Below are 26,301 nucleotides of genomic sequence, written 5' to 3'. Positions count from 1 at the left end.
AAAGTTGTTTCAAGGGGACTAACACCTGGACTGTGGCATGCCGGAGGGGGATCCATGGCAAAACTCCCATGGAAAATTACGTAGTTGACGCAGAGTGTGGTAAGTTGAAATCGCAATGCGATTTATAGAACTTGAATTAATCGCATTGCGATTTCAACTTTCTCAAATCCGACAGTACATTCTAGCATGGAGTCATTGCCATAATGATGGGTACGCTTCATGAGCACGGAAGTCAGCAGAAGTTCTAAGTTGAAATCGCACTGCGATTAATGCAGGTTATATTAATTGCATTGCGAATTCCACTTAGAGCTGTTGGGTTCCTAATGGTTGTATTGCTAGAATATAACGAAGATTGAGAATATAGTGCTATATTCGTTATATTCGTCAATTCTAGCAATACAGGTCCTTCTAAAAAAATTAGCATATTGTGATAAAGTTCATTATTTTCTGTAATGTACTGATAAACATTAGACTTTCATATATTTTAGATTCATTACACACAACTGAAGTAGTTCAAGCCTTTTATTGTTTTAATATTGATGATTTTGGCATACAGCTCATGAAAACCCAAATTTCCTATCTAAAAACATTAGCATATTTCATCCGACCAATAAATAAAAGTGTTTTTAATACAAAAAAAGTCAACCTTCAAATAATTATGTTCAGTTCTGCACTCAATACTTCGTCGGGAATCCTTTTGCAGAAATTACTGCTTCAATGCGGCGTGGCATGGAGGCAATCAGCCTGTGGCACTGCTGAGGTGTTATGGAGGCCCAGGATGCTTTGATAGCGGCCTTAAGCTCATCCAGAGTGTTGGGTCTTGCGTCTCTCAACTTTCTCTTCCCAATATCCCACAGATTCTCTATGAGGTTCAGGTCAGGAGAGTTGGCACGCCAATTGAGCACAGTAATACCATGGTCAGTAAACCATTTACCAGTGGTTTTGGCACTGTGAGCAGGTGCCAGGTCGTGCTGAAAAATGAAATCTTCATCTCCATAAAGCTTTTCAGCAGATGGAAGCATGAAGTGCTCCAAAATCTCCTGATAGCTAGCTGCATTGACCCTGCCCTTGATAAAACACAGTGGACCAACACCAGCAGCTGACATGGCACCCCAGACCATCACTGACTGTGGGGACTTGACACTGGACTTCAGGCATTTTGGCATTTCCCTCTCCCCAGTCTTCCTCCAGACTCTGGCACCTTGATTTCCGAATGACATGCAACAGTCCAGTGCTGCTTCTCTGTAGCCCAGGTCAGGCGCTTCTGCCGCTGTTTCTGGTTCAAAAGTGGCTTGACCTGGGGAATGCGGCACCTGTAGCCCATTTCCTGCACACGCCTGTACATGGTGGCTCTGGATGTTTCTACTCCAGACTCAGTCCACTGCTTCCGCAGGTCCCCCAAGGTCTGGAATCGGTCCTTCTCCACAATCTTCCTCAGGGTCCGGTCACCTCTTCTCGTTGTGCAGCGTTTTCTGCCACACTTTTTCCTTCCCACAGACTTCCCACTGAGGTGCCTTGATACAGCACTCTGGGAACAGCCTATTCCTTCAGAAATTTATTTCTGTGTCTTACCCTCTTGCTTGAGGGTGTCAATGATGGCCTTCTGGACAGCAGTCAGGTCGGCAGTCTTACCCATGATTGCGGTTTTGAGTAATGAACCAGGCTGGGAGTTTTTAAAAGCCTCAGGAATCTTTTGCAGGTGTTTAGAGTGAATTAGTTGATTCAGATGATTAGGTTAATAGCTCGTTTAGAGAACCTTTTCATGATATGCTAATTTTTTCAGATAGGAATTTTGGGTTTTCATGAGCTGTATGCCAAAATCATCAATATTAAAACAATAAAAGGCTTGAACTACTTCAGTTGGTGTGTAATGAATCTAAAATATATGAAAGTCTAATGTTTATCAGTACATTACAGAAAATAATGAACTTTATCACAATATGCTAATTTTTTTTTGAAGGACCTGTACAACCATTAGTAACTTAGCTCTAAGTTGAATTCGCATTGCGATTACAACTTAGATCTGAGTTCCTAATGGTTGTATTGCTAGAATTGACAACGAATACAGCACTATATTCTCAATCTTCATTATATTCTATCAATATAACCATTAGGAACCCAGCAGCTCTTAGTTGTAATCGCAATGCGATTAATATAACCTGTATTCATCGCATTGCGATTACAACTTTGTGACACTGCAGCTTCAGAATGAATCTAAGATGGATGCTGTCCTTGCTTTTTGATAGGCGGTGGGAGGGTCTGGGAGGGAGGGTCTGCTGCTGATTGGCTGGAATGTGTCTGCTGACTGTGAGGTACAGGGTCAAAGTTTGCTCAATGATGACGTATAGGAGGCGGACCGAACATCGCATATGTTCGCCCGCCGCGGCGAACACGAACAAGCTATGTTCGCCGGCGAATAGTTCGGGACATCTCTACTGGAAAACCCCTTTAAGCAAAGTGCTGAACTCATGGATGGCACACCCGTGCATTTGGCACCAGTCTGTAGGAGTTCATAATAAACCCTGCGCAATATAATGAATGTGGCGCATCATCTGAGAAGCTTTAATGAAAAGGCATTAATAAAACCATTGTGATATATGATTCCGCTAATAGCAGCTACTGGAACATCCTGCAGACTAGAGAACGCTCTCTCCTATTGCCTTTGATGAAGGAAATTGGTTTCTACGCCAGTACTTTATCCTGCCCGAATATAATCTGTTTAGAAGCATTATCGATTTCTTCTGGAATGTAAATAGACTTGGAAGGAACGTGAAATCAGCGTGAGGGTCTCCGCCCCCATCTCTATGGGTTCCCATTGTGGCACTGCATAGAATAAACAATCCAGACGTCAAAGATTTCCAACCCTTTGAGGCATATGTATTAAAAATGTGTCTGTCACCATTTTCTCTTTATCAGATGTTATGTTGGTCCCATAAGGCTATATTAAAATTGCACGTGTTATTATGCGAATGCAATTATCTTTTTTCACTTCCCAAAGAAGGTGAAACACCTAAATCTCATGGAGCACATAAAATGGAAATGATGGACTCCGCGTCCTCCGCCTTCCTCTAAGGCTTGATTCAGACGGCCGTATTGAAAGTTATCTAGGCTGCGGCCTCAGGACATGCACCTGGTAACTGCCAGCGGTCTCCAGGTCCCTGTTCCATGAAACGTGGACCAAAGCAGTGCATGCTTCTCCCCCCATTCCTTGGTTCATGCAGAAAAACCATTTACTTCTATGGGCATGTGTGCAAATCAGACAACACACGGGAGATGCACGTGCAAAATTTCTGACCACACGCACAAACAGGAAAACAGTGACGTCCGGGTGCATTATAAATATGGCAGACACGTACAGCGTTTTCTGCAGAACATCCACTAAACATTTATGGAATATGTCTGAGACACTGAAACACGCATCTATCTCCATAAAGGGGGTCCCAAGACCCACGCCTTGATTGGTGAAGTGGTCACTGTGCATGGAGAGGTGGTTGCGCATGCGCGGCTCTCACCATTCATTTCTATGGGAGTTCCGAAAATAGCCTATAGAAGTGAATCGAGAGAGCCGCGGCCGCCCATGCAGAGTCACCTCTCCTTTCACCAGCCAGGACAGGTTCCCAATTCTGGAGATTAGTGCGTGTCGCAGAGGTAAGACTGTGGATATGCCGGAAATGTCTAAGATCAAAATACCTCTTTAAAGGGGTTGACAAAGACTAGAAAAAAGATGGCTGCTTTATTCAAAAATAGCTCCGCATGGGTTGTGTCTGACATTGCAGCTCAGCTCCACTGCAGTGACTGGGCTGAGCTGTAATACCACACACAGCCTGCGGACAGGTGTGGTGCTGTTTTTGGAGGAAAGTAGTCATATTTTCTTAGTCCTGGACAACCCCTTTAAAGGGGTTGTCTAAGTTGTTTTTTTTGTACCCCAGAAACAGCACCACCCTGTGGGCTGTGCCTGATATTGCAACTTGGCTTCATTCACTTAAATAGGGCTGAATTGCTATAGCAGACACAACCTATGGACATCAGTGGTGCTGTTATAAGCTGATTCTGTTATAACAGTTTCTCTAATCCTGGACATCTTAGGCCCTGGATGGAGGTCTGTATGTGGAACCAATTGGACACGATATATGAACATTTCCAGCATGCTTCATCAGTCTGCCCTGGAAGCAGTGTGGGCAATAGGGTAAAATATATAGCACAAAATATAAAATGATGCATACCTTAGTGTGAGCTAAAGTTCCCAAAGCTTTAAAAGGATAGCATGAGATTAGAAAATGGATCTTATTTTTACACAAACAGGACCACGCTTGTCTGCATCCACTTGAAAGGCGCCGAACTGCAATACCAGACACAGCCTATAAAAAATAGTGGCGCTATTTCTGCAGAAAAAAAAAAAACAGCGCCACCCTTGGTACTTCTGCCACTTTGAGCTCTACAGATAAAGGCACATGTTATGAACACCGGTCATGTGATATGGGGAATGCAAGAACTACTGTAGGCTTTATATGTGACACAAGATCCTACTCCTTGGGTTATATATGCGGCAAAGCGGTAACATTATATCTCTCCATTAACACACAGATTATATATTTCCATTAATCGAGATCTGCCAGCATCTGCATTGTTTTGTACGAAAGCCTTCTCAGAAACATGATCTGAATAATTCACCCTGTAATCGCACAATTTACAGTCACCCGTTTTATTACTCTAAATATTTGCAAATTAATAAATTCGAAACCACGTCAAAGAATTTCAGAGCATTGATTTGTTCTGAGTGCTCACAAACCAAGAGAGAGAGAGTGAACTACTTATGGAAGACTCATTTGCTATATGAAAAAGAGGAATGAAGATGACAGCAGCAGAAGAGGAGTATGTTGATCATGGCTGCATGAGATGATGTGAAGTAGATGTGACACAACACCCTGTGGTTACTTGAATAATGAGAATGGTGACAGCAGCAAAAGAGTGTGTTGATCTTGTGTGATGCAGTGACCTGTTTACTTACGTTCACAAATGTAAAAGAGAAACAGGCAACAGTATCATTAATGGACAGAATAAATAGCAGTCAATAAGATGATAGAAATGAAGACAGCAGCAGGAGAGGAGTGTGATGATTTTGTGGAAAGCATTGACCTGGCTGCTCATTGGACCATGGCTGCATATGACAGAGATAGTGGCGTGAGGTAGATGTGACACAACACCCTGTGGTTACTTGAATAATGAGAATGGTGACAGCAGCAAAAGTGTGTGTTGATTTTGTGTGATGCAGTGACCTGTTTCTTATGTTCACTAATGTAAAAAAGAAACAGGCTACATGTAAGAGCAACAGTATCATTAATGGAGGGAATAAATAGCAGTCAATAAGATGATAGAAATGAAGACAGCCGCAGGAGAGGAGTGTGATGATTTTGTGGACCATGGCTGCATATGAGAGAGATAGTGGTGTGACAGGTGTGACAGTGGTGTGGTTACTTAAATAATGAAAATTGTGACAGCAGCAAAAGAGTGTGTTGATCTTGCGTGATGCAGTGACCTGTTTACTTATGTTCACTGATGTAAGAGAGAAGTAGGGTGCATGGAAAAGCAACAGTGCTATGAATGGACAGAATAACTGGTAGTCACTATGATAGGAATGAAGGCAGCAGGAGAGGAGTATGATGATTTTGTGGAAGGCAGTGACCTGTCCACTCATGGGATCATATTTGTGAGGACATGGCTGCCTGCGACAGAACTGAGATAAAATGTACAGAATGTACACTGTAGGCAATCAGATAATAAGAATGATGACAGAAGCAGCAGAAGAGTGTGTTGATATTGAAGAAGTGACCTGTCTACTGATGTAAATAATGAATAGTGTCATGAATAGGCAGCGTTAGAGTAACTTGCAAAGAAATTCGATATATTATCATATGAATGATGACTTAATCTTAATGAGTTCTACATGTGCGACATGAGCAGAAACATGATATGAGGGGAAGTCATTAACAGTTTAGGGGTGGGGGGCGCCTAGTGTTTCCCAGCAGGTATGAGTGATATATTCTAGCCATATTTAATTTAGTATAAAAAGTATGAAAAAACATTTATACTGTATATTGTATCTGCAAAACCAGCATGCATGAAAAAAAACATATTCATTCACAGATGTGTTCCCAATCTAAAATAAACTAGGCCTAAACTAGTGAACACTGGGTTTGGACCAGTAGGTAGTACATGTAGAATGCCCATTCAGCTCCATCAGCGGCAAACAAAGCATTTAAAAACCATTGACAATGTGCCAAAATATGTCAAACATTGCATTCTATGAAAAGCGAGATTTCAGATATTAAAAAGAATAGGCGGTGTGCAGAACTGCGCATATTCAGTGGTGAAGAAGTACCCACATAAAACTGACCTAGAGCTGCGTATAATAGTAAGACATTTCACTTACATCATGTTCTATTCCTGTCTCATCCAGAGCTGTTCTCAATAATTTGCTGGATTACTGCAGTTTTTAGGCTGTATAGCCTCACCCTTCACTATAGTCCCTTCTAGTTGATGTACACGGTAGGGGTGTGGTGTATTGTGACTGATGTTGAGCTTTTGTGCAGCGTTTAGTGTAAAATCTTCACACCATAGACAGTAGTATCAAAGTATAGACCAGGAACTTCTCAATGCAGCTCTGGAAGGGGCTAGAGTATATGATATGAAGGGTCTGGTAGATAAGTAGAGCAAAGTTTCTCAACATTGTATGTAGTTCGAATTGGAATAGTTCACTTTGGAAAGTCTCTTGGGTAAGACCCCCAGGGGGGGTTCTAAGTAGATTCCCAAACTGAGTCACTCTGTGGTGCACACTGCCATCTGAGCTATGCATGGGCACCAGCTGTCCTCTAAGTCAGATTGGTGATTTAGAGCTGCCCACTGCAATGGGTAATGGGGTCCTTATCTATAGATTGCGCTTTTTGTCTTTTATCCACCTCCACACTTTGTCATTACGACATATTTAATTCAAAAAGTCCAACTCCTCTGCATGGCCATAGATCTAGCCTGTTTTGCACCTTAATGTCCAAGCATTTGTTTTTTATATTTTTTCCATTTTCACATTTCAGGAGCCATAACTTTTTTATTATTTCGTTTGATGTAGCCGTATGGGGGCATGCATTTTTGACGAACAAGTCGTAGCTTTTAATGGCACCATATCTTATTGATTAACTTTTATTAACTCTTTTTTGGGTGGAATGGAAAAGAAAGTAATTGTCTTTCAATGTTTCAAATTTTACACCGTGTAGAGTATTATGCTATCAATGGAAAAATTACAGGCAACATATTAGGCTGTAACCTCTGCCATGGCCTTACAGGTATGCATATAAGGTATACCTGTGAGCCCTCATTAGACCCCCAGCTGTCATGTAAATATTGGCACCTCGTGAACGCATTTGTTTGGGTGCCATTGAGTACCAAAGGTAGCCCTGTCCCTCTGAAATCACTTAGATGCCATGGTCGCTATTGACCGCGGCATCAATGCAGTTAAACAACCAGGATCAAAGGTTTCTTCAATCTAGATTGTTAGAACGGGAGACTAGTTGTCATTAGCTAGCTGGGTTACGGCTTCAGCCAGCACAGGAAACCCATGCTGGGATAAACCTGTAGTGCTGTAAAAGGCGTTTTTTGCAGGTTTAAGGCCCATGACTACTGAGAAAAGGTGTATTGGCGGTCATTGAAGGTTTAATGTATAAAGAGTATGCAGTAAGCTCCTAATCTCCCCCTAGTGGTTAATTTGGGAAGCCAAAATATTAACTTTTAAATCATTGCATATGCAGGAGATTTGGAGCTCTGTGTCAGAAAAAAGTGAAGATTCAACCAGTAGAACAAAAGGATTCCCTTTAGGATTTAAGGTTAAACCATTCCAATTCTCAGTAATCTACAGTACCAAGTCAAATGAGGTCTACACCTCAACCTCCACATCCAAATGTCCCATAATGGCACAGTTTGATACCTACGGCATAGACATTTCTTTCCTCTAAGAGAACAAGCCAAAACAGAATGAACCCTCTAAGCTATGAAACGGCACAAGTGACATGCATTAAACATAAGCCTTACGACTGAATGAAGATTAGATTCAGTAGGTGCGCATTTAAAATACCCTGATATTTCAATAATGCAGCGTGATTACCCTATACAGCCCGGCGAAGGGAGCACAGCGATTCATTGTTTCCTTCGCCTTTGTGCCGGGTTCTAAAGAGCTCGGTGTAACATTTACATTCAGATCAGTGGTAGTATTCTGCGATAATGTCTAACAGATGTGAATACGGCATTGACGAAGAAAAGGAAACTTGATGTGCTTAATAGGGGAGGAATTTGATAGGTGCCATCAAAGTGGCTGCTATTGTGATGGCTGGGCCTTTGTTGAGCCATGGTACAGTAGTTACACACAGTGAAGTCTCAGCAAATGATCCTGTATGTACATCTGAAACACATGGCAGGAGAACGTAATAACAGGCGGAGAGCATCGAGCCACACTGTTCCAGGCAGCCATAAATCACAGACTTAATGACAAACTGCAGTTTCCTTCTCGTTGGCTCGATGACGTCTTTTAGATACGTCCTTCTACAGTCTTGGAAGCTTGAGATTCTTTTCAGGAGGATGGATTGGATCAGCAGACTGCCTTTATTATGTTATGGAGAGCTTTCAGTCGAGGCTGGAAGAAAGAAAATGAAAATTGTTGTGTTAGGTTTGTTCTTCTGGAAAGTTGAGACAAATTTATAGTAACAGTTCAATGGGCCAGCAGTAGATACTCACGCAATTTAGCTAGACCCTAACAAAAAAAAGTCAATAGGAAAGGGATGGACAGGGTCAGATGCCCAATTCAGGATCCAGGAAAAAAATTATGTTTAAAAACTCTTAATATTTCAGAAAATCTGACCTATTGAGTCTTATGGGCAGCATGTAAAACATTTTCACTCTTCAGGAACATAGATATTATACACAGCCCCAATCCAGGAACCACAGAGAAGATCTGTCTTGTACCGGTCGACATGCATTATATGGTCTCCAATTCATTAGATTAGGGACTAATATCTCTCCTGTAGTGGGCGATGTGATAAACCGTGCAGCCGCAAGCATATTTCCCCAGAGATAACACTTGATCGCCATCAAAGGGCAGTTGTCCTGTTCTTTAAAGGGAACCTGTCGTCAACTTTATGCTGACCTCACTGAGGGCAGCATAAAATAGTGACAGAAATGCTGATTTCAGCGGTGTGTCACACATGAGCTAAAAGTCAGTGGTTGCCGAGAACCAGCATCATAATTATTGCAGCCCAGGCCTTAAAAAGAGTCAAATCTACCTGAGAAGAGTCCTGGTTATTATAATCTCCTGCTCTCTCACCTATCTGCTGATGATTGGCAGTTCTCTCCTAGAGAGAAAGGGAGAAAACTAGGTAGAAGACTGTCAGCCATCAGCAGGTGGGCGGGAATTCATGAATAACCAGGACTCTTCTCAGGTGGCCGTGACTCTTTTCCAGGCCCAGTCTGCCATGATTGTGATGTTGGTTCTCGGCAACCACTTACTTTTAACTTTTAAATGACAGACCTCTGAAATCAACTCACCTGGCTCTACTTTAGGGTGCTGTTAGTATGGGCTGCACAAAGCTGGGGACAGGTTCCCTTTAACTCCTTAAAGGGGAATTCAGGTTGTTGAAAGTTATTCCCTATCCACTGATCACGAGAATGGGGACCATGCACCCGGTGGACTTCCCTCCCCAAAATTAATGGAGAGGCCTGTCGAGATCTCCATTGATCTAATAGTTACCCCTTATCCTGTGGATAACGATTACGTTCAAACAACCGTAATATAACTGGAAAACCCAAGGACGCATTGTATTTTGGGCTTCAGAACATGGCAATTTATTTACAAAAATTTATCTCCACATTTCAAAAACCTTGAGGTACATCTAATGTATTGTATAATTCTCATAAATATTTTCAGTGTGAAAGCATGAAAAAGCCCAGCGATTCTGCGTTGGTTTTTGGGTTTGGTTTTTATGAGGTTCACGTGCGATATATAGTGAGTGACATGAAAAATGCATTGTGCTGATTTGTATGATTGTGACAATAACACATTTATATAGTTTACTTTATTTCTTTTAAAGTGTCCCTGCACTTTTAAACTCATACTGATAGTTCAAAGGTTTTGATGAATCTCTAAAACAAGGAGATACAGTAGAAGCTCTCACACAGAGCACTGTTTCTCCTCCTGCTGGAGACCGGCCTAATACAGAGTCTATGAGCCGTTCTCCAGTCCACCTCCTGTAGGGAGGTCACAGAGCCGTGTGAGGTCTTGCTTTTTGCAGGACGAGTTACAGGGGTTATCCTGATAAAGATACGATAGGTCATCTTTATTACATCGGCAGGGGTCAGAGTCCCGGCATCCCCGCTTATAAGCTGTTTCAGGGAGCTGCTGCACTCACCGGAGGTTTGGTAAGCGATTCAGGCTCCCAACATATTTTCATCAAGAGGTTAAAGGGGTTGTCTGGGCCTAAACTGTAAGGGAGAGATTTATCAGAACTGGTGCAAAGGGAAACTGGCTCTTAGCAACCAATCAGATTGATTCTTTCATTTTCCAAAGCAGCTCTGAAAAATTAAAGGTGGAATCTGATTGGTTTCTATGGGCAACTAAGCCAATTTTCCTTGGCACCAGGAGTCACGCAGAGAGTATATATCCTAAAATATATATTTATCATAGTACATTCACATTAACAATACATAAAAAATTATAAAAGTAGAAATGATGAACATAAAAAAAACTATAGTTCAATAAAAATCTGTTCTAGAACATAAATATATCAAAATACGATAAATAATAGTGCACGTAATACTGTGGCGACGTTCTGCCAAGAACTGTATGTATGGCAACCCTGCTGATGTCTTTATCTATTGTTGATAATTGCCATCCATATAGCTACAGAGAATCGCCTTAGTAAAGTGCCACGGTTGCACTACTTAAAGGGTTTCTACCACTTGCTTTGCACCCATTTCGTTTTCAGACACTAGCGATCCGCTAGTGTCTGATGTACAATACAAGCTAAGTATTATCTTATTCTGTTCGGCCGTTTTGTTTAAAAAAGCACTTTTATATTTATGCAAAAGAGCCTCTAGGTGCTATGTGGGTGTCTTTTCAGCACCTAGAGGCTCCGTCTACCTTCATAAACTGCCGCCCAGCTCGTTGCTCCAGCACGCCCATCTCCTAGTGAATTCGATCCTCCCCCTGCTTCTGGCGTCTGAAATCTCGCGCCTGCGCCGTCCGTCTCTGCATTCGGCGCAGGCGCAGTGGAAATGTCTGAGCAGGGAGCGGTCAGACATTTCCACTGCGCCTGCGCTGAATGCAGAGACAGACGGCGCAGGCGCGAGATTTCAGACGCCAGAAGCACGGGGAGGATCGAATTCACTAGGAGATGGGCGTGCTGGAGCAACGAGCTGGGCGGCAGTTTATGAAGGTAGACGGAGCCTCTAGGTGCTGAAAAGACACCCACATAGCACCTAGAGGCTCATTTGCATAAATATAAAAGTGCTTTTTTAAACAAAACGGCCGAACAGAATAAGATAATACTTAGCTTGTATTGTACATCAGACACTAGCGGATCGCTAGTGTCTGAAAACGAAATGGGTGAAGTGGTAGAAACCCTTTAAAAAGCAAACCATTTAAAAATAGTATGTCATTTTTAGGCCTCTTTCACACAACCGTATGGCTTTTTCAGTGTTGTAACGGGGTTCCGAAGGTGCACTCGGTCTCCCATCAGCCACAGACCTGCTGCTTAGCTTCGGGAGCGAGGATCTGTGTTTGACATCGTTCCCAGGGCGGCTTTGCTAGCTGGGAGGCTCCCTGCTCCTGGGTCTGCCTTGAGTACCGAGCTTATCACTCGGTGCTCGACTGGTCGGTCTGTCGGTCATGTGACGCTGGCCACGTCATAGGACCCTCACTTTCCACTGTAAATACAGGCAGCCTGCTGGCCACAGGTTGTCTGTTAATTTAGGTTGCTGGCAGTTGTTGGATACCTGTGTACTTACCTGATCCTGTTCCCTGACGATCCTTTGCCTGCTCCTCCTGTACTGCGCATTCTTCTTGGTATATTGACCTCGGCTTCCACCTGACTATTCTTTGCAGACTCCTTTGGTACTTGTCGACTATCCTGGTATTTATGACCCCGGCTTCTCCTGACCTTTCTTTGCTTATCCCTCTGTACTACGTTGTCCTCTTGGTTTTGACCCGGTCCGTTCACTATCCGTTATTTGTCTTGTCTGTCCTTCCCGCACGTATTCTAAGTTAGGGACTGCCGTCCAGTTGTCCCCTGTCATCAGGACTCGTGAGGCAAGTAGGCAGGGCCAGGGGTGAGGGTGGAGCGCAGTGGTCACTATCCTCCCCCCTGTGTGTGTGTACGTGACCGTTACAAGTGTTTTGCGGTCCATTTTTCACAGATCGGTTTTGTTTTTTGTTTCCGTTTCAGTTCCGTTTTTTCCGTATGGCGTATACAGTATACAGTAATTACATAGAAAAAATTAGTCTGGGCATAACATTTTCAATAGATGTTTCTGCAACTGAACGGATACGAAAGACATACGGATGCATTTACGTATGTGTTCCTTTTTTTTGCGGACCCATTGACTTGAATGGAGCCACGGAACGTGATTTGAAGGCAATAATAGGACATGTTCTATCTTTCAACGGAACGGAAAAACAGAAATACGGAATGCATACGGAGTACATTCTGTTTTTTTGTGGAACCATTGAAATGAATGGTTCCGTATACGGACCGTATACGGAGCGCAAAAAAAAGGAAAAAAAAAACAAACGGTCATGTGAAAGAGGCCTTAGTTATGAATAGCACAGTTTGTTTGACCCACAAGACACCTGTCTCCTTATGGATGATATCTGTGAGATTGTGTCCATTATGTTTTACAGCGCTCTGCCTCGTTATTAAGGTACTGTCTCTTAATGTTTATTAATAAATGTTTGTTAATAAATGTTTGCCGCCAATCTATAGCACCCTCCAACCGTAGCGTCCCATATGGTGCTCAGCACACTGACCTCTATTGCAGTCTTCCTATGGTTGGTTCGGCTAATGTTACCTCTGCTCTCGGCTGCGTTAACTGTATTCCCCGAGGTTGATACCTGGCGTCCCACGCCGGGGGGAAGTGAAGAGTGCCTGCCTAAATCTACTATACTTATAGCATCATTTTTTGACGAGGCGAGTCAAATTGGCAAGAGCACCATATCCGTGGCGGCAGGGAGGTGAGCCCCTATACGTGTATTTATATCAATTTTTCCTCGGCACCAGTTTTGATAAATCTCCCCTGATATTCCTTCACTTTAGAGCCCGCCATCTACATGATTCCTACCATTCCTAGCATTCTGTATTAATGACGCTGCCCGCCCAGCCATACAGCGCATTATATTCCACAGGATCAAATGCTGATTATCCTCGTTATTAAATCTGTTTAATAAAACACGTATCAATGTTAAGGTCGCTATAGCAACAGGTGATATTGGCGTCGAAAAACATTAAAAAAAAAGGTTAAAGAAACGGCTAGGCCAAGACGAGTCATTTTCCATTTTTAATGCTCATTTGGGATATGAAGAGCCTGGCTTATCCTCAGTTCTTCTATCTCATCATTAAATACCTAAAAATGGTTCAGGCCCGCAATCATTATGGCTTAGGAGAAATGCCATCATGGCCTCATTGGCCTCATAAGATGAAATTATTATATTAAGAGAAGCAGGAAAGATTTTCATGCTGTGACTATAAATCATCGGAAGGAAAAAAAAAAGCAGAATATTTCAGATTTTCCTCTCTCTCTCTCACATAATGACAAGCTTTTCCCTGACACCCACGTAATTATAAGTAAAATCGGCACGCTGGATGGAGATCAAATTAAAGCTGACAATTAAGACAAAGCATTTTTGCACGTTTTAATTAATTTTACACTGTAGACATCAAGACGCTGCGATCTAACGTATCTGACAATGCCTAACAATTAACAAGGTACTAAACATGTTAAGGATGTAACCCTCATCCCAAAGAGAGGTGTCTCGTAGGAGTGCGCCTCGTGACGGTAACAACTTCAATCAAAGTTCAGCGGTGACAAGAACTCAACAAGCTCCGCTGCAACGAGAGAATCGGGAGCGAAGTAAGGAATGGATTTCTGGGCTATCCTTAGACCCTATTGATCACTTTAAAGGGATCTGTCACCAGGAAATTCACTCTAAGACTACATGCACATGAATGTATTTTGTTTCCCTGTCCGTTCCATTTTTTTTGCGGATAGGATGTGGACCCGTTCATTTCAACGGGTCCGCAAAAAATGCGGACAGCACATAGTGTGCTGTCCACATCCGTATGTCCGTTCTGTAGCCCCGCAAAAAAAATATAGAGCATGTCCTATTCTTGTCTGTTTTGCAGATGAGGATAGGCATTGTTAGTGTTCAGTGTGGAGTGTTGCTCACACATCGCACTGTGACATTATCAACCGCCGAAAACCGTCATTTTTGTTTGTGTCAGTAAGGCTATGGATCCTATTGCTGCACTTGCTGGACAATTGCAGGGTCTGTATTTGGAGGTAGCTGACCTCTGCACGCAGATCCAGGGATCACAGGCTGCTGGTGCCCTTAGTGAATATTACAACATACCATAAACAATGATAAAATAGAATAGCAGCAGTGCAGGCTAGCGCTGCGATAAGCAGCTCAACCGCCAGATACTGGGTATAATGGATCCAAAGTCAAAAGGAGGAAAAGGGAAATAGTATTTGCCGCAAGAAGCAAGCAATGTAAACCCTACCCCCAATACATGTACAGGCCTCCACCCCCCAGAGTTGAACCAACAAAAACTGCAAGGTAAAAGCCAAGAGAGAGGGCCAAAAGTATGGCACCTATAGCTGGCCCATAAACAGTATGGATGGACCACAGTAGTAGTAATAAACATAAAATCAAGAATAAATTGCTAAAGCGTATTACCTAAAGTAGATAGGAGGCACAATGGATCGGACCCAGGCCTGGCAGAGAGCGCACCCCGACGCACTTTTCGGAGGGGAGGCCGCACTGGACACCAATGATTTTAATAGGGGGTGGGTGGCCGCACTATTTTAATAGGGGGGGGGGGGGTCTGGCCCCCTGCTGACTGGCAGCACCTGATCTCTTACAGGGGGCTGTGATCCGCACAATTAACCCCTCAGGTGCGGCACCTGAGGGGTTAATTGTGCGGATCACAGCCCCCTGTAAGAGATCAGGTGCTGCCAGGCAGCAGGGTGCCGTTATGTCCACAGTTCTCAGTATATTCTAACTTGAAGCATCCCCATCACCATGGGAACGCCTCTGTGTTAGAATATACTGTTGGATCTGAGTTTTCACGATCTAACTCAAATCCAAAGGTATATTCTAACATAGAGGCGTTCCCATGGTGATGGGGATGCTTCAAGTTAAAATATACCATCGGATTGGAAAAAACTCCGATCCGATGGTATATTAATATTACCCGAACACCGAACCCTAACTTTTACTGAAATGTTCGGGTGCCGAACACCGTAAAGTTCGGTATGAACCCGAACTTTACAGTTCGGGTTCGCTCAACCCTATATACAACCTTTCTGAACCCGAAAGAGCGGCCATGCAAGGGTATATTGCTGAGAGTTTGGCTAAGTGACATATTAGACCTTCCAAGTCCCCAGTGGCAGCAGGGCTTTTCTTTGTAAAGAAGAAAGACGGAACGCTTAGGCCATGTCTGGACTTCCGTGAGCTCAATCGGATTATGGTCCGTGATCATTACCCCCTTCCTTTGATTCCTGACTTGTTTAACCAGATTGTTGGTGCCAAGGTGTTCTCCAAGTTGGACTTAAGGGGGGCATATAATCTGGTCAGTATCAAGGAAGGGGATGAATGGAAGATGGTCTTTAATACCCTAGAGGGTCATTTTGAGAGTCTGGTCATGCGGCTTGGGTTAACTAATGCTCCTGCGGTTTTCCAGCATTTTGCTAATGATATGTTTTAATCATATGTTGGAGAGGTTTGTTGTTGTCTATCTTGATGACATACTAATTTATTCTCCAGACATGGAGACCCATCAGGAGCATGTGAGACAGGTGTTACAGATCCTAAGAGAGAATAAATTGAATGCTAAGATGGAGAAGTATGTATTTGCAGTTCAGGAACTGCAATTCCTGGGTTACCTACTCTCATCTTCAGGTTTTCGTATGGATCCTGAGAAGGACCGTGATGTTTTGGACTGGGATCAACCCGAAAATTTGAAAGCACTTATGTGGTTTTTGGGGTTCACCAACTACTACCGTAAATTCATTTTGAACTACTCGACTGTGGTTAAACCTTTAATGGACATGACTAAGAAGGGTTCGGGTGTCTCAGCCTGGTCTGATGTGGCATTACAAGCGTTCTCAGCGGTGAAGGAACATTTTGCTTCTGCTCCTATACTGGTGCAAGCGGATGTGTCACAGCCATTCATTGTGGAGGTTGACAAATCTAAGGTAGGGTTAGGAACAGTCTTGTCGCAGGGCCCTTCACCTAGTAAATGGCTCCCATGTGCATTTTTCTCTAAGAAACTCTCGGACGCAGAGAGAAATTATGACATGGGTTATAGAGAGTTGCTGGCCATTAAGTTGGCTTTTGAGGAGTGGCGTCATTGGTTGGTGGGAGAAAATAATCCTATTACTGTGCTTACTGACCACAAAAATTTGGCTTACTTGCTTACTGAACCCAAGGCAGGCCAGATGGTTGTTGTTAATTTACCAGATTTAATTTCATCGTCACCTATCGCCCTGGGGTTAAGAACGTCAAGGCTGATGCTTTGTCGCGTAGCTTTCCTGGGGGGGGGGGGGAATTCGCAAGATCCTGGTCCGATATTGTCTGAGGGGTTAGTTATATCCACACTACTGTATATCCCGACCTTGAGGCAGAGGTGTTGGAGGCCCAGGGAGATGCACCAGATTCTTGTCTCCAGGAAAAGTTGTTTGTTCATTCTGAATTACGTCACAAAGTGTTTGAGGAACATCACTGTACAGTTCTCACAGGACATCCTGGAAGCAGATCCACTGTCAAGCTCCTCTCTCGTAGATTCTGATGGCCGGGGTTGCGTAAGTGTTGAGAACTGTGCCAGCTTGTAGTACTTGTGCACATTCTAAGGTGACACACACTCGGCCTTCCGGATCTTTATTTCAGTTGCCCATCCCGTTTCGACCTTGGCCTTATTTATCCATGGATTTTATCGCAGATTTACCTAACTCTTCAGGAAAAACTGTCATTTTGGTTGTTGTTGATCGCTTTAGTAAGATGGCGCACTTTATAGCATTGCCTGGTCTACCTAATGCTAAAACTCTTGCAGAAGTGTTTGTCAACAACATCGTGAAATTACATGGTATTCCTTCTGATGCGTTGTCTGATAGGGGGACTCAGTTTGTTTCCAAATTCTGGAAGGCGTTCTGCACTTGTCTGGGGGTACAATTGTCCTTCTCTTCAGCCTTTCATCCTTAGTCGAACAGACAGACTGAATGCACTAACCAAAATCTGGAGACTTATTTAAGATGTTTTGTCTTGGAAAATCAGTCTTCATTTTTGTCTTTAGCCGAGTTTGCCATGAATAACCGTAGACAGGAGTCCACTGATAAGTCGCCATTTTTTGGGGCATATGGGTTCCACCCGCAATTTGGCACTGTTTTCTGGTACTGAGATTTCTGGTATATCGGAGTAGGAACGATTTTCCTCTTCTTTGTCATCTATTTGGTGGAAAATTCAAAATAATCAAAAAAAAAATTATCAACAAGCATAAGCGTATGGCTGACAAGAGATGTATGAATGGGCCGTACCTGAGAGTGGGTGATCCTGTGTGGCTGTCCACAAGAAACATTAGGTTAGGTCCAAGGTTTATTGGGCCATATAAGATCACGGCCATTATTTTGTCTTGAACTTCCTCAGTCTTTGAAAAGACATTATGTGTTCCATAAGTTTTTGTTGAAGAGTTATGTCAAACCTGTTGAACCGTCCTTCTTGCCTCCTACTCCTGTCATGGTGGATGGTAATCTGGAATTTCAGATCTCCAGGATAGTTGACTCCTGAATTCTCCGTAGATCCCTGCAGTATCTTGTTCACTGGAGGGGTTACGGACCAGAGGAGAGGATGTGGGTTTCAGCGGCCAACGTTAATGCTAGTCGTCTGGTGAAAGCCTTTCACAGAGCTCATCCGGATAGAGTCGGTCTTGGATGTCCGGAGGCCACCTGTAGAAGAGGGGGGGGGGGGGAAGGTACTGTCACGGTCTCTCCTTTGACAGAGGTCAGAAGATCTAGGTGACTGGCTGCACGTGGAGACTGTTTTCACTCTTCTGTGTTGTTACTGGGTATGACCACACCTCTGGTCTCAGGTGTAGCTTAAGTCATAATTCCTACTCCTCTATTTAGTCTGGTCTCACCCATCATGCTATGTGGTTGATAGCTCCTTGTTGGTTGTGAAGAGCTGGTATTTGTTCTCCTCTGAGTTCCTGCTTGTCCACAGACTATCGGAGTTAAGTGTCTTTTCTTGTTATTGTTTTCCCCCACCTTTTGGTATTAGGCCTGAGGGGGTCTCCTGTTCCTTCATCTGGAAGGAACAGGCCACCCATTGTCCTGACACTATCTCCAGAGACCTGTGAGGGTGAGATAGGGCTTAGGTTCCTGTGTATGAACATTCCTACCATCAGGGTCTGTTCATACTGGTAGTAGTCAGGGCTCGGCTTAGGGATTCACTAGGTGGTGACCAGTTCCCGGTCCCTAGTTTCCAGGCCTAGTACCTTTCCCCCCTGTCCTGTGTTCAGTGTGGAGTGTTGCTCACACATCGCACCATGACAGCTAGCCCTCAATGAAACATGGATTCAGCAATCTGACACTGCTTTCCATAGTGCTCTATCTTATGGTGGCTTACATTGTTGGCTTCCCAATTTTCTGTCTTCTGAATTGACTTGTCTTATTTTGAGTGACTTTAACATCCCAACAGACAGCCCAAACTCCCCACCTGCACCCCAGCTTCCTCTCATGGCCTTTCACAACTTTCTAATTCCCAGACGCATAAAGACGGCAATACAATTGACCTGGTTTTCTCCTGGATCTGCTCTGCTTCTGTCTTCATTAACTCTCCTCTCCCGCTCTCTGACGACAACCTTCTCTCCTTCACTTTTGCAAATCCTCATCCATCCCAGCACACTCCTACTTATCTCACATCTAGAAATCTACATGCCATTAACCCTAAGAAACTTACAGACTCTCTACAGTCATCATTGTCTCCAATCTCTTTCCTCTCTTGTCGTGATCTGGCTGCAAAACACGACAACTCTCAGAAGCACCCGGATGAAGTAGCGCCTACTACAGTCAGAATCTCCAAACATAGACAAAAGCAACCCTGGCATACACCTCAAACTTAGTTTTTTCAGCGATGCTTCAGGAGTGCTGAATACCTATGTATAGTGTTGAGTGAATCGTAGTTAACGAAGTGGACTTAATGAAATTACAGTAAAAAAACAAAAAACATGCGGCCATGTTGATTGAAGAAAGTGTGCCAAATCCTGCACCCGCTGACATGTGACATCACCACGTCATTACGCTGGCTGGGTGATTCATCACATCAGCTCACACGAGATTTGGAGCATTTTCTTCACTCAAGATGGCCGCAACGGCCTCTCCATGGGCAAATGGATGAGGTGAGTATATATTTTTTTTGTTTTTAACCCGTAATTATCCTCTGAAAGGCCTCAATGTGACAGATTCTATGATCAATGTTAAACACGGCATCTGAGGTGTTCAATTATGTGGGGATGGTGCAACCGATGTTCCCAGTCATTGAGCTACAAGATTCGGTTTGTTTTGGACGAATCCACTAAAATGGCCCATAATGCCATTTTAGTGCACATGCAGGCGGGTAAAAAGCACTAGAAAAAAAGGTTCTCACATGACTAGGACTGCACAGAAGAATTGTATGTATTGTGCACAATAGAGAGAAGCAGGGCCTGTGGCTGTGCCTGCTATCAGATGTGCAGGATCACCTCAAAAGCAGTTACCTGCAAACAAATACTTTCATTTTGTTTATATATACACACATATACACATACATTACTGCAGCAATACCCAGTGTGGTAGCAATCTACCTGTGTGTGTTAAGTTAATTGACTATTAACATATTTTCAGTTTCCACACGGTTGCAATTAAAAAAATTTGGGGAGGTGCTACAATTCAATTAAGCAGTATATACAGTATATTGTGTTCACAGAAGCAGAAAAGATAATATGCCTTTAAGATTCATTATATGGATGAGAGGTAAGCTCAATGACACAGCAGAAACAACAGAAAGCAAAGAATTAAACTGTTGTTGCTGGGCAGGAGTCTAGACCAATCACAGCCAGCCTCACACACAGCAGGAGTCTTGGCCGATCACAGCCAGGCTCACACACAGCCTGTGTGGGAAATCCCCTAGCAGGAGCTGCTAGAAATCATTATTCACCAGAGAGAGAAGCTGAACAAACATTCACTCCACTAAGAGCTGTGTTTTATGGAAGCAGAGAGGCAAAAATAGGTATTTAAAACAGTTATATAATATTTCTACTGTTAATATAGTGATTAGAACTGTATACTGAACCAGTTATATGTGTGTTTACTTACAGTTCCACCAATTGAAAACTGCAAAGTTCACAATCCAAATTCAAATTCCATATTGCAATCCAAATTGCATATAATCATATCAGATCATACTCAACCAATCTGCAAATAGTTACTGCTAACTACATACTACAAATTGCGACCAAATTCAGCAAGTAGAACATTAGTTAGACCTCAGATATACCTCTCAGAGAGATCATAAAGTGCTTAAATAACTTAAAGTGAGAGTGCAGACACTCAAGAGAGAAATATATCCACCATTTTATGTTGAATGACAAGATTGAACAGTTAAACCACCATCTTATGCATACTGCCATTTTGTTATATCTTTTAAACACGTGTTTTGTACATGGACTATCTGCTATGGAGGTGGCAGTGTTATATATGAAGAAAAGTTGAAGTTAATAAAGAAGTTATTTCAAGCATTTGGTGTGCTCTTTAAACCTACTGTTTCCATAGAACGGTGCTATAGGAATTACAGAGTAATAGACAGTCTGGTTAGACTAAAAAGTCAGAGATATCAAAATTCTTCTAATGCCACAGCGCAAAAGGCACTTCATAGTGCTGCGCCTGACACAGTGGAACTATTACCCACAGAGGGCAAAGCGATAGCGCTCCTCAACTTGCACAGTAAAGAGCGCATTAGAGCAGCAGAGCGCCACCATATACTGCTGCGCAGCAACTGTTCCCTGAGTGAGCAAGCAACGACACCTCAGCGGAGCTACCATAGAGGCCATAGAACATCTGCATTAGTCAAACTGCAGATGACTCTTAAAGTGGCAGAACGGCAAAGGCAAAATAGTCAGAGAAAGAGCACCAGCCCTCCTGTGATCCCTAGAGAGAGAAAGAGACACATGGTGGGAGGCAAAAGTCCATATCCACGAAGTGGCCACATACTGCAGCCAGCTAGTTTCCCGCCACTAGGCCCAAAGCCTTCATCAGCTTATCCATTAGCGTATCCAAGCCAGCGCATCACAAGTCTGCCCAGAGCATCGCACGTCTGCCCAGAGCATCGCACGTCTGCCCAGAGCATCGCACGTCTGCCCAGAGCATCGCACGTCTGCCCAGAGCATCGCACGTCTGCCCAGAGCATCGCACGTCTGCCCAGAGCATCGCACGTCTGCCCAGAGCATCGCAAGTCTGCACAGAGCATTGCAAGTCTGCACAGAGCATTGCAAGTCTGCACAGAGCATTGCAAGTCTGCACAGAGCATTGCAAGTCTGCACAGAGCATCGCAAGTCATCACAGAGCATCGCAAGTCATCACAGAGCATCGCAAGTCATCGAAGAGCATAGCAAGTCAGCGCAGAGCATCGCGTGACATCAAGAAAAGTCAAGTGTCCTTTAGGACTGACATTTGTTCCTGCTTTTCAGAATAAGGTCAGAGCTTTCCTTTTATTACTTATCATTGCATATAGCCTTTAGCATAAACAGACTTTTTTGTATTCAGAAATAAGAGACTTTAAAGTAAAACAAAGGACAGTTTGTAGTACACGGACTCTAAATTATTTATTGTGAAAGTCATTTATTGCCTGCATTTGGAGCAAGAAGCAGCATTAAAAGAGAAGAAGTTCAACTGGATGTATGATAGGTGGAAATCATACATTAAAGACATTCGTAGAAAGCTAAAGCAAGAAAGTATAAAAAGGAACTTGAGACACATGGTAGAGACGGTAGAAGAATCTGAATCAGAGCTTTTGGCAGCAGATGTCAACCTGCGGTCATCTACGACATCTTCCCAGGATATTGTAAGAAATATGGACACATGTACTGCGGTCACAAAAGATTTAGTAATGCTCATGAGAGAACTTTCATCTGCAGCAAACTATGATGAAGTTAAAGCAAGAAGTAGAATGAATGAGCACTTTATGAGAGACTATGCTAAGTCCTTAGGTGGAACCACAATCTCAATTGGGACTTCCTTCGCTGGCAGAAGTGCCAGCCCCATATCAAAGTCCTCAAGTACTTCAGCTAAAAAATTAGGTTGAACAACTTGCTGTCAAGAGAGCAGAAATTGAGATGGAAGCTGCCATCGAGGCACGGCGCTATCAAATGGAAGCTTAGATGAAAAGTCTGGAAAGGCAGAAAGAAGTTAAGATCATAGAAGCCAAACTCAGAGTACACAAAGAGGATATGATTTAGAGTAGTCATAGGTTCAAATCTGTACTAAGTGAAAAAGCAGACTCCTACTTTCCTACATACTCCCTGGAGAATGGAAGGAAATCTCCAGCACTTAGTGAGGAAATAAGTCATTATCCTTTCATCCCTGCTCAGAAAGACAAAGAGAGGCCTAGTCCAGTGTTAGGAAAAGGTGTGTGGATTTACCTTCTATCTCTACCGGAAAATAAAAAGAAAGGGACTCGCCTAATTCAGAAATGAGTGAGAAAATAGAATCGGATGATTCTATTCCTCTTTTTTCTTTTTTTTTTGCAGGATCCAAAAGATAAAAATAGATATAATTTAGAATAAACAATATTAAATATAAAAATTATAAAAAAATAAAAAATAAATAAAAAATATATAAAAAAATAAGGAAGTATAATCAACTTAACTAAAAATAAAAACTATAAATTATGTAGATTAACAAATAATGTATAGAATAACCAATATAAATAATATAAAATAATTGACACACTTGATAGTGATTCAAAAGTGAGGGGTTCTAATATAAGTTTATTTTTTATTTTTATATATACACTAATCATGGTCACTGCGTCGTATATTGTGTGGATTCTGTATATACTATGAATGCATACCTTATTCACTCCGCTCCATTTTTCTTGGATGATGCTTTATGAGCATAGTTTCAATATGTGTATATATAGCCAATATAGGGGTTCATGCTCATTATTTGCCCCCCTATAAGGTATCTATTCAGGTCATTATTCATGTCCTATCCTTTGTTTGTTTCCCCTCCCCTTTTTGTCCTCTCGTTCACATGGGTCATAATGCGTACAGGTCGAGCCTCCATTGCGTGACACTGCTTCCGGTCCGTGGAACGCAGTGCACGCTTTGATCCAGCGCGACATGCTGCTTCCGCTTTTTGGAACGCGGCGCGCGCTGGTTCAACTGATCGACGTGCACTCACGCATGCGCAGATGGCAGTTCCGCCCGCCGCTTGTCTCGGAGCGCATCTCTGCCTCTGCGCCGAGCCCACACTGAGGATCAGCACCTCCTCCTACTGGGGGGTCCCTCCAATAGACCACATGTACGCCCACACCACAGGTGATTATTATTATCTCATTATTATGTATATATATGAGCTCATATGTGATACAAAAACAGGCACCCCTGAGGAAGCCTGAGGAGCCTGGCGATATGCGTTGGGCTTTTTCTCCCTGTCCACCACGCATACTCCCACCATGTTACTTTCATGATAAGTATTTTACTTATATCATTCATGTTGAATGGATTTCATGCACTTTAATTGAATCGTACTCATTCATGTGGGATGATGCTCATGGTTTTGTGGTAGAGTCAGAGTGGAGTGTGGTACATATTTGGTCCACACAGCCATGATTTATTGTATACAATGATTTTAATTTGTCTCTGTTGTGTCTGTTGTCTTGAATAAATGTGATACTTTTTAGATGTGCGGCTCTTATCTCTGTATTCTTTATCTCCTTTGGCTTACATCTATTCCTAGATGCCACGCCAATGCTCAGGAGAATGTTACAACCATTGTCCCAGCAAGACCACAGAGAAAAGTCCTAACTAGACTTCCCGTTCCGGAACCTACTATACTGAAGTTCATAGAGTGGAAGGCAAGTTTTGAAATGATCATTGAGCATCATTGCTTCAGTCCAGTCAACAAGTTATTCTACCTTCAGAGATATGTTGATGGGGAAGCAAAGAAAGTTCTTGAAGGTAACTTCTATAGAAAAGACGAAGAAGCCTACAAGCAAGCTTGGGAAATATTGAATGCAAGATATGTTCATCCTTTCTTAGTACAAATATCCTTTAGAGAGAAACTGAATAATTGGCCTAAAATAGGTCCTAAAAAACACTTCAGACTCCAAGAGTATAGTGACTTCCTGCAAGCATGCAGCAATGCCATCCCACATGTTCAAGGTCTAGAAGTACTGACTGACTATCTAGAAAACAACAGGATGCTAGCCAAGCTACCTGAAGAAGTGGCTTCTAGATGGAATCGTTATGCGACTGAACAGTTAGATCTAGGCAAGAACTTCTCAAGTTTTAAAGAGTACTCTGAGTTCATCAACAAGGAAGCACAGATAGCAGGTAATCCAGTAACCTCATCTTACGTCTTGAAATCCTTAGAAGAAAGGCCTGCAAGAGAGATAAGACGTGCAAGAGCATCTAGCTTTGCAACCAATGCAGCAGCTAAAGGTCCAGATACCTATGAGAGTAAGTTCAAAGTCACTACTGGTATCAGTAGAGAGACAGAACCGATAAATCTTCAGACTACCTTCAAGAGTATGTTCTGTGGAGAGAACCACTCCATACACAAGTGCCAACAATTGAAGGAGAAGTCCCCAGATGAAAAGAAAAGGTTTGTAATTGAGAACCAACTGTGTTTCTGTTGTCTAAGAAAAGGCCATGTTACGAAGAAAATGGCCACATGCAGCATTTGCAAAGGATACCATCCTACATCAGTACATGAAGAAAATCCAAAAAAAGATAAATCCTTAATACCTAAAGATACTGTGAGTGAGGGAAGGAGAAAGCTACGGCACATCAATGGTTGTACCAGTTTGCATTTCAAATCCTAAAAGGAGGAATAGGAAGGTATACGCCTATGCGCTACTGGATGCCCAGAGTGACGTCTCCTTCATTGATCAAGAAATCTGCAAGAAATTACAAGTGGCTTCAGAACCAGTGAAAGTGAAACTCAAACTCACCACGATGACGGGAAGAGACACATTAGTTAACAGTCAAAGGACTGAGAGTTAGAAGACTTTATTCAAACTTCACATTAGATCTACCTCCAGCTTATACAAAAGACGATATACCTCTAGATCGAGATCGCATACCTACCTGTGAAAAAGCCAATAAATGGGAGCACCTAACTGTCATATGTCATGAAACGTCCCCGCTGAAGGAATTTGGTGTTGGACTGTTACGATTGTCCCGAAGCCTTTGTACCATTAAAGGTAATCACAGGAGGGAAAGGGTGAACCCTACGCTGTTCAAACTGTCGCAAACTCAATACAGGTGTCAGCATTGTGTCATGGAATATCTGTCCAAGAGTTATCAACCGTAAGTCCAGCAAAAATAATAAAGATCCATGATTCCAACTTTGCAGACATAAGTTCTAAAAAAAAGAGTGTATCCCAAGAAGACATAAAGTTCATACACACTCTAGAAGAAAGTATTCAGCAGAATTAACAAGGTCATCTTGAAATGCCCTTACCTTTTAGAGAACGACCTCGTCTACCAAATAACAGAAATCTTGTCCTAGCAAGGATGGGAAGAGATCCCAAACTCAAAAATGATTATTTGAAATTCATGGAAGGCATCCTCGAAGAAGGACATGCAGAGAAAGTTAACAACCAACCTAAAGACGGAGAAGTGTGGTACATCCCACATCAAGGTGTTTACCACTCAAAGAAACCAGATAAGATTAGAGTAATATTTGATTGCTCAGCAAAGTATGATGGTGTTGCATTGAACGATCATCTGTTAAAAA

At 42.7% G+C, this 26,301-nt stretch overlaps 1 protein-coding gene across 1 annotated transcript in view; it reads right to left on the bottom strand.

Moving 5' to 3' along the window:
* Window positions 1–8,163: 8,163 nt before the first annotated feature.
* Window positions 8,164–26,301, bottom strand: part of SAMD12 (sterile alpha motif domain containing 12) — an 827,678-nt gene continuing 809,540 nt past the window's right edge. The window contains exon 5 of the mRNA XM_044295733.1: window positions 8,164–8,677. Within this exon, the coding sequence (XP_044151668.1) occupies window positions 8,655–8,677 (23 nt within the window). The 3' untranslated portion in view covers window positions 8,164–8,654. The remainder of the gene's footprint in view (window positions 8,678–26,301) is intronic.

The sequence above is a fragment of the Bufo gargarizans genome, chromosome 5 (assembly GCF_014858855.1).
Source record: "Bufo gargarizans isolate SCDJY-AF-19 chromosome 5, ASM1485885v1, whole genome shotgun sequence".
NCBI classification, from domain to species: domain Eukaryota; kingdom Metazoa; phylum Chordata; class Amphibia; order Anura; family Bufonidae; genus Bufo; species Bufo gargarizans.
The sequence above is the reverse complement of the archived record's forward strand: the minus strand, read 5'-3'. Positions and strand labels throughout refer to the sequence as shown.